Raw genomic sequence first — 14,879 nt, 5'->3', positions numbered from 1 at the left:
CAATATTTACGTCAGTTCATACGGAAACTCTGGAGTCAGTCAACTTGTACGGGCAACCTGGTACATGGTAGCTTTTTTAGTATTTGGTTTATTTTGCTTCTAATGAGCATATTTCTCTTGTCCATATATAAACATAACTGCAGATTCTTAATTAAACACAAGGAATTAATTTCATATTAAAATTGCGAGATGCAACCCTTGCAAATTTTGAAATCTCGCATCTATTTTTCAGGAAGATTTGAACTGTATAAAACTATAACAGAAAATTGGTGCTCTCGATTTTATAATCAGCAGTTTGATACAAAACACCGGAATTGCACACTTATATGAGTATTCGCGTAAAATACAGAATGTACAGTATACACTTTTCTGTTGTCATAACTAATGTTCTTTTAAAATAACAGATTATCAAACAGACTCTGTGCCCTCTGGTGACTTTGTCGAGATGCGAAACGTTTTTGGACTACGAAAACAAAATGGAGCTGAGCCATGTAAGTAAACGTCATGTTAAGGCCAAATGGATGTTTTGGTTCTCAGGTACCTCTCTTACATTGACTGATATTATTGCCGTATTGAAAAGAGAAAATTAACAACTTTTTTAAATACTAAGTTAAAATATAAAAAAAGCTTTATTCCTCTTTAAAAATGTGTAAATGAAAACAAAAATACCTGCCTGCTAGCTGCCCTGTGTTCTGAAATTTTGGGCCTGAGAATCAAATGATCAATTTCTTTTGGTCTGAACTCTCAGGTATGGTTTATATTGAACTTTTGTGTTGTAAATTGCATGACTTACCTGTAATCATCCTTTTTTGTCAACCATGAAATTTTAAAATTTTTCTCTCAGAACTACATTTACTTTGTCTAGAGTATTTTATTATATTTTTTTTTATCTAGTAGAATTTTATTTTTGGGAGGGGGGAGAGATTATGTGTCATGATACATAGCATTTAGGTGTTTCTCCACTTAGCTAAAATTCTGAATATTTTATGGGTGACTGATTTTAGCTAAGTGGGAATGGTGCACAGGTAAGAGTGTCAAAGAACAAAGGAAATTAATTACAGGTGAATTATAGTCTGTTCAATTATTGTCCCTAGTTAAACTTTTTAATCAAATAAAAAAATAACAGGCAATTTTTGAAAGATTATGTTTAAAATAATTAAATACATGTAATAGAAGTAAATTTTAACAATTAAAAAGGGTTGGTCTATGATTGATCAAAGCTAAATTTTATTTTATGTAAAAGTACTCAACATTTATTCTTTTGAGGAGAAGGAAAACAGACATTAAGGTTCATTTTTAAATACAATCATATAGTCAACAACAAACTCTGATTAGTAGTTATAACCTTGTAAATTCAGTTTATAGAATTCAGTAGGCTGTAAAAAATATACAATCTTTAATATTCTTACCTTTTACTACTTGATATCATGCAGAAAATCTGCATGCATAAAAAATCATTTTACATTTGTAGATGAAGATAGCTCTATTGTTTTGGACTACAACAAGACTGTTTGTCTTCCAAAGACTGTTGGAAATGAAAAACCAAGCAATGCAGGGATTGACCCATTCAACAGTAAGTGAACATTTACAAATAAATGGTGAATAATACTGTTGATTCATTTAAATTTAAGAGAGCCAATTTCGGTAGATTACAGTAATTGTCAGCAGTTTATAGTTATACTGTGACTTTGCTTCTTTGTAGTACAATTATTTTGAATAAAGACTTTTGTTTCATTATTCTTTGAGGATGTCAATTCGTAGATAAGGGGTGCTCTCAAAACCCCCAAAATTGAGCCACAATATTTATCCATGATTTTACAGTATGCACTATGCAAGAATATATACATTTAATATATGAAGCAAAGATTTAATGTACATTTTTCTTTAAAGACTTCTGTTCTTTCAAAAAAGAAAGGTACTGCATGTTCATAATTTTATCCATATTCTGGGTGAATATCTCTTCTAAACCTTCTCTTCAACAAACATTTTTAATTGTGAAAACAAGCTGCAGAGAAAAGATTACATTGTCTTGCAAAAACATGCATGAAAGCAAATCTAGTAAATAATTCCAGAGTGTCTCCTTTGTGCTATATTTAACAGCAAACTTCGAAGCAGATAACAAAACATATGGGAAAACAAGAACAAAAATTTGGGGGCGGATTGACCAAAATTTGGGGACGGAAAAGCCAAAAACAAAGGGACGGATTGACCGGGACGGTTTTATTTGGGAACGGATTGACCGGCATCCATTTAACCATTATAATATAATTGATTTGTAAAATCTTTTTCCCATACTTATTTCTTGACATTTTAAATTAAATCAGTGAAAAAGTATTCCGATACCTATATTAAATCTGATATCATTTTAAGGGAAGGTTGAGAGCTTGTTTCAGGTTGTTGTTTTTTTAGAGACTCTGGGCATTTTAGATATATTTTATCAGTCAAAAATGGATAAAGCTCCAAATTTTGTTACTTATTTCCCTCATATTACATAAAAATTGACTAAATAACATGATTTTTCATTGTGTTTACCAAAAATTTAAGCCCCAGTACACCCTATTAAATAAATTGCTATGAGGCATCATTCATGGTTGTCTCTAAGGCCAGGGGGCTGGGAATTCCCCCACCTAAAGTGACGTAATTACCCGTCTATTTTTGCATTTCAAACACAAACTTGCTAGAAGCTAGACCTCCAGACCCCCTTATACTTTTTATTTCATATAATTTATCATATATATATAGCCTTATATGGTTATTATAAATTTGACTTCTCAACTCTCTTCTCTTCCAGAAACTTCTTCAGAGAATTCTCTTCCAGAGACTGTTGGAATTGAGGAATCAAGGGAAAAGAATGACGAAAATTTTGATGGTAGTAAAGCTCATGTTATGATGAACTGATACTTCTTTGTAATGTTAAAACGAGGGATAATGCCTTTATAAGGCTTCTACTGGTTTGTATATATATATATATATATATATATATATATATATATATATATATATATATATATATATATATATATATATATATATATATATATTGCATTTTGAATAGGTTTTAGCGAAGAAAAAGACAATCAGTACTGTCACAAAAGTTCAAGAGAGAGAGCTTGAGAATCAAAAAGGTAAAAAAAACCCAACAAAACACTTAATACTGTAAACAGGGAAATATTTGCCCTCGTTTACTGTAAACAGTGCCCCTTTTTATTTTCTCCCCTTTTTAGTCTCCTTGAATTTAATACTGGGCATATATCAATGTTTCAAATTATCCCTCCTTAAACACAACTGTGTCTGGGGGATTCGAGATGGGGCAAAACTCTTTGCAAGTGTAGAGGGGCGAGAATTTGCATGGTGTGAAAATAACCCTGTAAACAGTAATTAAGTAAAAACTAAAATCTTGGGAGTGTTAGTATTCATCTTTAACAAGTATACGAGTTGTGTTTTCTGATACCAAAGTTTAATGTTCCTCTCGCGACTTTTGTCAGTTTCCTTTCCTATCACCATCCAAGCCATGGTAACCATGCTGGTTGCAAGTTAAGCTTGCTTAGAGAATTAATTTCCTTGTAAAGTTCACCTGTATCTGATATTTCTTGCAGATGAAGATCTTAAAATCCAGTTTTGTTGGATTAATACAGAAGACGATGAACCTGTTGATGGTAAGCTAAACAATCAATTAGAACCATTTTAACAAGGCCTTGGACTTTAAGTAGGACATACCTATCTATTTCTTGCGTCAAAACAAGTTGAAAATAATGCTGGTTTCAAGTGATATATATACACTGGTTGCATAGTTTTAGCTCAAAGGCCAGACAAATCTTGTTGATTTCAAAGAGCAATGGCTGAGTGGCCAACAATGAAATAGACAGGCGTACGTCACATTGCTGTTTGACACAACTACCTAAAGTCCAAGCTTTTGTTAAAATTGTTATAAATCTAGCTAGAAGAAGCACTATAGTAATATACATGAAGGACCTTTCATGATTTGTAATGGAATTACATGTATTATGATTTTTAGGTATCCAGAAAGTAGTGTGTATTCTGATCTCAAGCCTGGTTTAGGGGATTGAAAACACACAATGAGCAATTAATTAGTTAGCACCATCACAAATTATTAGACATCCTCTTTATCATGTTTTAATCCTATTTGTAAGAGAAAATCCCTATTTCATGGGCTTTTTGATTCCTAATCTCGGATAGTTATTCCAATAGTAGCTAGTGCAGAAAAATTCATGTTGACATCATAGTGTTATATCTATTTCCTAAATCGATAATATTTAATTGTCGTAATTGAGAAAAACATGTGATTAAACTGTAAATTCCAACTAATGAAATATGAGGAATTGATATACATGTTTAATTACGAGAATCTCTCCTCCCTCGTGGAATTTTATTGAAATCTTGCTTTTAATTTTATGACATTTGATAACTTTACGAAACTCACAACAAAAGTTTGGCGCTGGCAATTTCATATTTCTCTGATTTGATACAAACGGAGGAAAAGCAGAATTAAGGACTTACATAAAATAAAGAATTTACAGTATTGCATGCCAATTGAGTTTATATTTTTACAAGCAACATATTATACTGCGTTCTTTCAGATATCAATGAAGTCTGTGAAGACATCAGAGAAATAAGTATAGCTGAAGAGAAGACCCCAAAACAAAAGGTAAAATTGTTTAAGAATTTTTATTCTTCAAAACATTTATAATGGTAATGAGGATAATTAAGTCCTAAGTCTGCTTTTACCATCAAAGTTGACAGCTGGTATAATTGATGTTCTTGCTTGATATTTTGTTAGGGATCATTAAACGCATTAATTAATACCCTTTGTCCATAATAGCGTATTGCGATAACCCTTTCAATATTTGTGGACATCAATTTTCGTGGGTTTAGTTTTAATGATAGAAAAGTAAGGGGTCAATGATCCTATCAGGAATATGTTATTAGATATTGAACTTTATCAATAATTTAATTTTTTTTTATCAATCAACAATGAAATCCATTAAAATTGATGCGTATATCTTCAACAAATATATAGATTAATATTAGAAATTCTATATACTAGTAACCTTAGTTTTTTGTTTTTGTCAGTTTATTGATACGTATGTATTCAACAAATAGATGGATTAAAATTAGAAATTCTAAATAACCTCAGTTTTTTGTTGTTGTCAGTTTACTAGATGCAGAGATATGGAGCATTTGAGGGAGTTATGCCAAACAGGACAGGTTAAACGTGGAACGGAATGTAAAGTGCGGAGAACGAAACTCGGTCACGAATACCATCACTGCTTCATGATTTGGGAAGTCTTGGTGGAAGGCCTGAACATCATTCAGTTGACTTTGACTTGGCCATTTAGGATTTGTTTTGAAATCCTCAGTGTGAGTTTCACAACTGGACACGACTCTTTGTTGGACTTTCAGGAAGGTGTGTTCATTGCGTGTGCGGATTTTCCCGTCAACGAATCACAGATTGAGACAATGCGGTGCAGACTTGAAGAAATAATGTCTTACGAACATATTAATTACAGTTTGACTTCGAAAAACAAGTTTAACTGTCAGTCCGCTGTATCGTACATCAAGACAGGAGAGAAAAATTTCTCTGAAGTAGAGAACTTTGTTAAGCGATATCCCATAAAGGGACCTATTATAACTCGAACTGTTAGTTTTGTAGCCCTTTTTGGTGCTATTTTTGCACACTTTATGTGTTTTGTTAAAAAAAGTTAAATCCCGTGACTTTAAAAAGTCTATCATGTGTAAGATCTTTAAATATTGTAACATGATGGTTAATTTTTATTTTGAATTTACGATTTTGTTGTTAAGAGCAGCAATTGCATTTACATCAATTATTCTTAATAATGATGAAAATAATAATAGTAAAAATAATAACAATAATAATGATAACGAAAAGGAAAAAACTGATTAAAATTTTGCGTTATATCTTTAATGATAATTAAAGTGGAAAAATATTTAACTGACACGTGGGTTTTAATAAAGTAAGTTTTTTAAATGTTACATGTGAATAAAAATTGTATTTTATATCTTTTTACTTTTTATATTGAATTATTATATACCTTTTGATCTGTTAACATTTTATATGTATTTGATACTATTTCTATTTTACAAAAAAACAAAAACAAAAAACTATTCTATATTTCTTGTTGATATATTTTTTGAAGAAGTCCAATTTGTTATTAAGAAAGACTTGTTCATATTTTATTAAATAGTTTATTTAATAAAAAACACCACGTGCAATATTTTTTATTTGTACTTTTTGATGTCATATGGGAGTAAATATGATCTCTCCGGAGCTGATGACTGAAGATTAACAGGGCTCAATGGTTGTAATCATTTTAAGGTGTAATATCCCTCTGCTATTAATTTTACCTTTTATTAAAAAAATTATATTGATTTTCATCAAAGTCAATATCAATGGATTCAAATGATACAAAGTTGAAGTGAAGAAGCGCTGCTAGATTTTTAAAAAAAATTGATGTGTCCCATTATGATATGAAGAAAACTAGACATAGTGATTAGAAAAAGCAAAATTTTGCCATCGCAGCATAAAACTAATTTTAAAAGATATAAACTGTATATGAAAATAATATATATTTATGTACATTGCCAATTCATATTACAAAACATAATTTAGCGCTGCCTTTAGTTCAGAATGTAGGTTTGTAACAAAAATTGTTCAATCAGCAAGAGTTATCTTTCTTTATCATACACTATTGAAGGTTTTACATAAAACACGTTTTACATAAAAACATATAGTACATGATAAATTACCACAATTTCTAATTTTTTAGAAAAGGTTTTTCTGATTTTAAATTTCGATAAGATAAGAGTAAATGAATAAATATGTTTTAGAAAATGCTAAAAATGTAAACCAAAGCATATTGTTATAACACTAAAGGGGGATCAAATGAACAATCTTCCACTAATTGGTATGCATGATCTCAATATAGGAATATATTGTCATGAATGAAATGTTATATTGGATTTTCGAAATTTTCTTGTCTTATTCCTGCTCCCTCAGAATAGAAAAACTTTATTAAATTTTAAACATTTGAAATGTTATAAGTTTTAAACGATGATAACTAAGTCTAGAGTTTGCAATTGTCTTAGTCACATTTGTCCCAATTATAATTCATTCTCATTTGTGACCGAGCTACAATGATAAACAAATCATATCTTAGAATTTTAGGTAGTTCTGATGGTTATGGTTTTAACCATACAGCCTCCTTAATCACTTAGTGTATCCCTTTGCACTTGGAGATTTATTATTACTCACTATTATTTTGTGTGTTTGTTAGACAGTGTACAAAGTCTTGTGACCAAGATTGAAAGAAAACTTTAGCTCTTAGAACAATTAAACATTGCAAACTTCAGCAGCATTGAAATATGTGTCAAACCCAAATGTTTATTTCCAAAGATATCGCTGAATTATTCCTTGAGCTCTTTTGCTTGAACAAATGAATACAGCTAATTTAAAAGTTTTTTTGTACAAGGTAACAGATGAAATTCGGTCACGGATACCATCACTACTTCATGATTTGGGAAGTCTTGCAGGGGGGCCTGGACATCGTACAGTTGACTTTGACTTGGCCATTGAGGATTTGTTGTGAAATGCTCAGGGTGGGTTTCGCAAACGGAAATATTTCTTTGTCGGACTTTCAGCAAGGTGTGTTTATTGCGTGTGCAGATTTTCGTTTCAACGAATCACAAATTGCGGCAATGCAGTGCAGGCTTGAAGAAGTGATATCTTGGACGCATTTTAATTACAGTTTGATATCGCAAAACAAGTTTTATTGTCAGTCCCTAATATCATATAACAAGATGGGGGGAGAAAAATTTCTCTGAAGTGGATAACTTTGTTAAGCGATATCCTATTCAGGGACCTATTATAATTTTATCTGTTAGTTTTATAGCTCTTTCGATTAATATTTTTACACATTGTATGTATTTTTGGAACAAAGAACTCGAGACTTTAAAATAACTGATATGTTTACGATCTTTAAATATTGTAGCATAATGGGTAATATTGATTTTGAATTTATGATTTGGTTTCTTAGAGCAGCAATTGCATATATATTAAATATTTTTAATAATTATAAGAATAATAATAGTAAAAATAAAAACAACAATAATGATAACAAAAAGGACAAAACTGATTTAAATTTTGCATTATACCTTTAATGATAATTAAAGTGGAAAAAATATTTAACTGACACGTGGGTTTTAATTAAGTAGGTTTTCTAAATGTTACATGTGAAGAACAATTGTATTTTCTATCTTTATATTTTTCATATTAGATTATTATGTACCTTTTGATCTGTTAACATTTTATATGTATTTGATACTATTTTTTTTAAAAAAAAAACAAAAACAAAAACTATTCTATATTTCTTGTTGACATCTTTTTGAAGAAGTTTAATTTGTTATCAAGAAAGACTTGTTCATATTTTATTAAATAGTTTATTTAATAAAACACCATGTGCAATAATAAAAAATTATTTGTACTTTTTCATGTCATGCGAGCTGATGACTCAAGATTAACAGGGCTCAATGGTTGTAATCATTTTAAATAAGGTGTAATATCCCTCTGCTATTAATTTTACCATTTATTTTTTTTTAAATTCATATTGATTTTCATCAAAGTCAATATCAATAGATTCAAATGACATAAAGTTGAAGTGATGAAGCGCTAGGCTAGCTGCTAAATTTTTCAAAAATTAATAATGTGTCCCATCATGATATGAAGAAAACTAGACATAGTGATTTAAAAAAGCAAACTTTTACCATCACAGCATAAAATCAAAAATATATACTGTATGTAAAAATAATATATATTTATGTACATATTACAAAACATAATTTAGCGCTTCTTTTATTTCCGAATACCACTTTGTTATGTAGGTTTGTAACAAAAATTGCTTCAATCAGCAAGAGTTATCTTTCTTTAACATAGACTATTGAAGGTTTTACATACATGTTTTACATATAGTACATGATAAATTGCCACTGTTTCTAATTTTTTAGAAAAGGTTTTCTGTTTTTAAATTTGGATAAGATAAGAGTAAATGAATCAATGTTTTAGAAAATGCCAAAAATATAAACCAGAGCATTTTTTTATAACACTAAAGGGTGATCAAATGACTGATCTTCCAGTAATTGGTATGATCTCAATATAGGAATATATTGTCTTGAATGAAATGTGATAAAAAATGTGAAAAGCAAACACATGTACCTGAGGAGAAAAAAGCAAGTAATTGTGAACAAAAAAATCAAAATGGTAATGAAAAAAATAAAAATACTAACTATGATTCTATGAATACATATGACTAGCAAATACCTGGGAATAAATCAAATATTTGTAAACATAAAACGAACCAAAAAAAAAATCAAAATGGTAATGAAAAAAAAATTAAGAATACAAACTATGCATATATGACTATAGCAAATAATTCTAAACAATTACTGACAGTACAATTTCATACCAGCACCCTATGGAATATTCAACAAAACTTTTTTAATCTCATGAAATTGGGCTATTGGTACTTTGCGGAACGGAACGGAACCAGTTAAGAGGCCCCAAAAGGGGAAACAAGATTTTTTTTAAACGTCATTATTTCAATTTAACTAATCGTAAATGGAAGATTGTTTTACAAATGAAGATTGTTTTAATGAACTGTGTATTACATAAAATATGCTACCCATTGCTCTATAAGTCAATACACGCTTCTTTCCCGAGAAAAACCTGAAGTCACTAGTTGTTTTATGATGTTTGATTGACACTGTAAATATAAAGTTGAGGTTAAAACCAAACTCAATTAATATGTCTGTGTAACGTCGATGAAAATTTCTTAAGTAATCTTTCTTCTGAATAGATTTCTTCTGATTCCGTTCCGTTCCGTAAAATACCATTACCCGTGTGGATATTGGTATTTAACGGAACGGAACGGAATCTTTCAAACTTTTTAAATAAAGGAAAATATCATAACAACTACTCACCGTTCCTTGAATTTTTTATCAGATTCTTTAAAGATGAATGAGTCTATCAATCAAATCAATTCAGTCATCTTGTGTATTTGCTGATTATTAATTTCAGCGTTTGTGTGCGTGTGCTGCATACAACAAAAACTCTGTTTTCCTTTTTTTTTTTTATCAATTTCATATCATTGTCACGGCAGAACTAACTATAGTTGGTTAATTAAGCTAGCAAAAACACAATGCTTATATCAAGTAGAATTCATATTATACCAAGATCATTCGCAGCGCAGGGATAATATCGAGAAAAATACTTGATAGTCTTATTTGAAATAAATTTGAATGAATGATGATATAACAAATGTTGTTACCATACTTATAAATAATTTTCTTCTGGTTCCGTTCCGTTCCGCAAAATACCATTACCGGTGTGGATATTGGTATTTAACGGAACGAAACGGAACCGTTTAAAAATTTTGAAATTTTTTATAATATGAAAAATATCATAACAAGCACGGCATTTATATATTCAATCTATAAGGAACATGTATTTGTTACGGGAGTTTACGGGAGATTTTAAGAATTTGTTTATCAAATTAACAATACACAATGTTTACATCCAGTAGAATTTTATATTATATCAAACATATTCTGAGGGATAACATTATTTCCAAAAATAATTGATGGCTTTATTTGTAATACATTAAAATAGATATTAATATAAGAATATGGATTCCATACTTATTAATAATTGTCTCATGATTCCGTTCCGTTCCGCAAAATACCAATACCCGTGTGGATATTGGTATTTAACGGAACGGAACGGAATCTTTTACATTTTTTAAGCCATCTCAGGGCTTTGTTCGGACGATCAGTTTTATAATAGAGATTAACTGCCACTGATCATGGCTAAATATACATTTACATGCTTTATATGTTAAAAATATAATGTGCACATTAAATGGATTGCATGTCACTGAATTTTCATATCCATGATACAGCAAGAGACAGATTATCATAATGTTGATTAAATGTGCTTAATCATGTGTCTCTGTATTCCGCTTGTAAGTTTGTGTTACTAATCAGTGCAGTCTAATTGCAACTTCTCGGGCCTTCCCGACAGGCTCGGAAAAAATATGAATGCATTAACATTACCGGATGTTAGAATTTTATACAAAATGGAGTTGCTTCCCATTTAAATAAGGATAGACTAAACAGCCTTGTGTGTCGTTTTCGTGGTATAGTTTAGGATATATCGTTGGCTTTAATGAAGTCTATGTCAGATCTCAACAGATCATAGATTGTGTTGTATTTATATCAAGTTTTATAAAAATGGATGTTACCATGTACGCCTATCTAATATTTTCAATTGTGTCAATTTCAACTGTTACTCTCCAAAACAGGACTATTTATTTTTTTATACTGAATGTTTTAATTTTAGAGAACAGTTTACTGCTTCTACATAGAAATGACGAGAATTATACAGCAAACCGTACGCGTATGTAACAATTTGCGTGTTTCCCGTTGCCAAGGGAGTTGCTAATGCTGAGGGTAATATAACGGATTATCAACTGCGTCTAAACCAATCAGATTTCAGTATTTTTTTTTATTCGAACTTTCATGTACAAGTTATTCACATCATCTTATATATTTAGTTTTACAGTGCATACACATCATATATTCACTTCATTTGAGATTTAAAATATAAGTATAATATAGACACAGTCACATACCGAAGATAAAAAAGCACATGTACAGACAAGTGTATACACCGCAGACAGACGTATATATGCACAAACAATCTCGAAAACTTGCTTTCAGAATTAACATAGAATTATAATAAAACAAAATATTCAGAAATGTATTTATTGGTCAATAAATCTCTCATCGACGGTAAAAACTAAAATATACATATAAAGACAAATGAATTCAAAGCACAAATCACACACCAACGCTAGATCAATATACAGACTTGAATCACAACGACAACTGATTACCCTTATGGCCCGTCATACTATTACTTATTAGGTTAGTTACTGACTCACTACGCCTCGGCTCGCCATCTATGAGATTGATCAACCCAATATATTTCCGTAGTGAGTCAGTAACTAACCTAATAAGTGTTTTGTTTTCCCAAGGACTATCAAGCGACATGTTTATTCACAAATAGCGATGATCTACGCAAAGCCATGTACAAGATGTCTAACATCTCGTGCAATTTAACTCATTTAAACTCTTCAAAATTTTCAATCTCACCTTTCAAATACTCTTTAAAAATCTTTGCTTCACCCATGTTTACTTACAATGTTTTGTTCCTATTCAATTTAAAATGTTTTCTCCCTTTCCTCTGCAGAGATTTGATCAAATATCGACGCTGCCATTTTGTTCTCCTCCAGACAAAACAATGTGACGTCAATATTCTAAGGGCAACTACTCTAATTTTAATGAATTTCAAAGGGCAACTACTCCAAATACATTAAGAACTTACGGCATGCGGTTTATGTATTGAATTCAATGAAATGTCGAAATGAGTAACGAAGCGTCGGCCAATGACGGCCATATTGCCTAATACTAGTATTATTTCTCACCGAACAAATATAAAGATATGTGCACGTGCTATGTTTAAACCAATGAAAGTGTGACATTTCAGTCCAAGGGAAAACAATTATATATGTGCGAACTTTAAAACAGAGATTTCATATCATTAAAGTCACAGGGGCTTGGTTGTTGGATAGTGAATTTTCTAATTATTTGTTCCCGAAGAAAAAATTGATTAAAATTTGTAATCTTATGTGTGTTTCTGTGTATTGCAATAAATAAATTCACTGAAACCCCCCGTTTCAGCCATGTTTAAAAAGTGTATTCAATGTACATTAAAAGAAGTAAAGGGACGACACTCGCCATCTTGGATTTATAGGGGGTCCTCGTTTCAAGCTATGTTTTAAACAAATTCTTCCATTTCTCCAACGATTACTGACGAGATCTAGGTTGTAAAATGTTAAAATGACTTATTCTTATCGTCTGACTACATCTGTACGCTGCATAATAAACACATCGTTCCGAAATGTACTAGATACTCGCCAAACTTATCGAAAGCAACGGAAGTTGATGCAAACTCTCCATGTAATCACTGAGGAGATCCGAAAGCATTGGATAAACCAAGAGGAATATCTTTTCGCGGAATTTTTGCTCTCTCTAGATTTATCCTACATTTTCGGAACATCTCAGTGATTATATGGAGAATATACGTCACTCAAAAGTAAACTTCCGTTGCTTTCGATAAGTTTGGCAAGTATCTAGTACATTTCGGAAAGATGTGTTTATTATGCAGCGTACAGATGTAGTCAGACGATAGGAATAAGTCATTTAACATTTTACAACCTATATCTAGTCAGAAATCATTGGAGAAACGGAAGAACTTGTTTAAAACATAGCTTGAAACGAGGACCCCCTATAAATCCAAAATGGCGAGTGTCGTCCCTTTACTTTTTTTAATGTACATTGAATACACTTTTTTAACATGATTGAAACGGGGGGTTTCGGTGAATTAATTTATTGCAATACACAGAAATACATAATAAAGTTACCAATTTTAATCAATTTTTTCTTCGGGAACAAATAATTAGGAAATTCACTATCCAACAACCAAGCCACTGTGATTAAAGTATTCTCGTGCAAAATGTGACATAAAGTAAGCATTAAAGATTTTAATTGACAGATAACTGCAATGCGATAAGAATCTGTAATAAACAAAATACAAATAAAAATGACAGGTATTGGTTTCCATAAAAAAACAATTCAATAAACCTTTCAAATAGAATTAAGTAATGCAACATATCTTAAATATATTCTATAAATAAATTCATTAATTGAATAGAAAATAATGAGTTAAAACCGTAATCAATTGACTTTATTAAACTGACAGTACGTAATTATCAAGTTCAAAATGTAATGTTTGTCGACGAAATGGCGCACCATACTTGAAGCACACAGTAAACTAAAATCCATCGGTAACAAGAATATGCAAAACTAAGCATAGTTGACAATAAAGACAGAGGTAAATTACATCACTAGAAGATTAATAATAAATACATGTAATTATAACAGTCAAAACACTTACACAGTGGAATTCAAGGCTTACAAAAAACTGTAGTAATCGAGCGTTTAGAAATATGGCGCAGTACTCCACCCATAAACAAACAAGTCGTACACAAAATCTTTCGTACAAAATACATGTAGTAATCAAAATAAGATATGCACAAGACATAACAGAAATAAAAGTTAACGTTGTACACAAGATAAGCACACAAGATATTTATAATTTTTTATGAAATGGTTTGTTAGCTTGCTTCTTATATCCCTAAATTTTCCATTATTTTTTTTTTAAGAATCCGTTCCGTTCCGTTAAATACTAATATCCACACGGGTAATGGTATTTTGCGGAACGGAACGGAATCATAAGAAAATTATTCAAAAGTTTCGTAACAACATTTGTTATATCATTATTCATTTCAATGTATAACAAACAAGCTATAGGTTAGCTTTTTAAAAAGAAAGTTAAGAAAGTCAGTCAGCGGAATATTATTTTAGGACAAACGTGAATACACAATCTATTAAAATACGGGTTATGTAGTTTTCAGAAGAATGATAATAGGCAAGTGTATTTTTAGTTTGCACGCTTATTTTCATGTCTGTATGCATATGTGCGGAGAGAAGCTTATATATTATAGCAAAGTACTTACATTGTACGATTGCAAATCTACTTATTACTTAAAATTGTAATTTGCAAGATTGCACTCTGAATTTCATGGTCCTGTCGCAAACTACTGCCAATGCATTTTCTCTCCAATCTCACTAAGCTGATTCCGAAGACCCCGGCCCGTGAATGCATG

At 30.7% G+C, this 14,879-nt stretch overlaps 1 protein-coding gene across 2 annotated transcripts in view; it reads left to right on the top strand.

The window, feature by feature from the left end:
- LOC109619902 (uncharacterized) overlaps window positions 1–5,739 on the top strand; it is a 70,155-nt gene extending 64,416 nt beyond the window's left edge. The window contains exons 11-12 of one of the 2 annotated variants that reach the window (XM_066073041.1): window positions 4,599–4,666; window positions 5,173–5,739. In XM_066073041.1, the coding sequence (XP_065929113.1) occupies window positions 4,599–4,666; window positions 5,173–5,724 (620 nt within the window). In that variant the 3' untranslated portion in view covers window positions 5,725–5,739. The remainder of the gene's footprint in view (window positions 1–4,598; window positions 4,667–5,172) is intronic. The other variant, XM_066073040.1, reaches the window with a different exon arrangement.
- The last annotated feature ends 9,140 nt before the right edge of the window (window positions 5,740–14,879 follow it).

Source organism: Magallana gigas, chromosome 10, assembly GCF_963853765.1.
Source record: "Magallana gigas chromosome 10, xbMagGiga1.1, whole genome shotgun sequence".
Lineage (NCBI taxonomy): Eukaryota > Metazoa > Mollusca > Bivalvia > Ostreida > Ostreidae > Magallana > Magallana gigas.
This window is presented reverse-complemented; position numbering and strand designations above follow the sequence as displayed.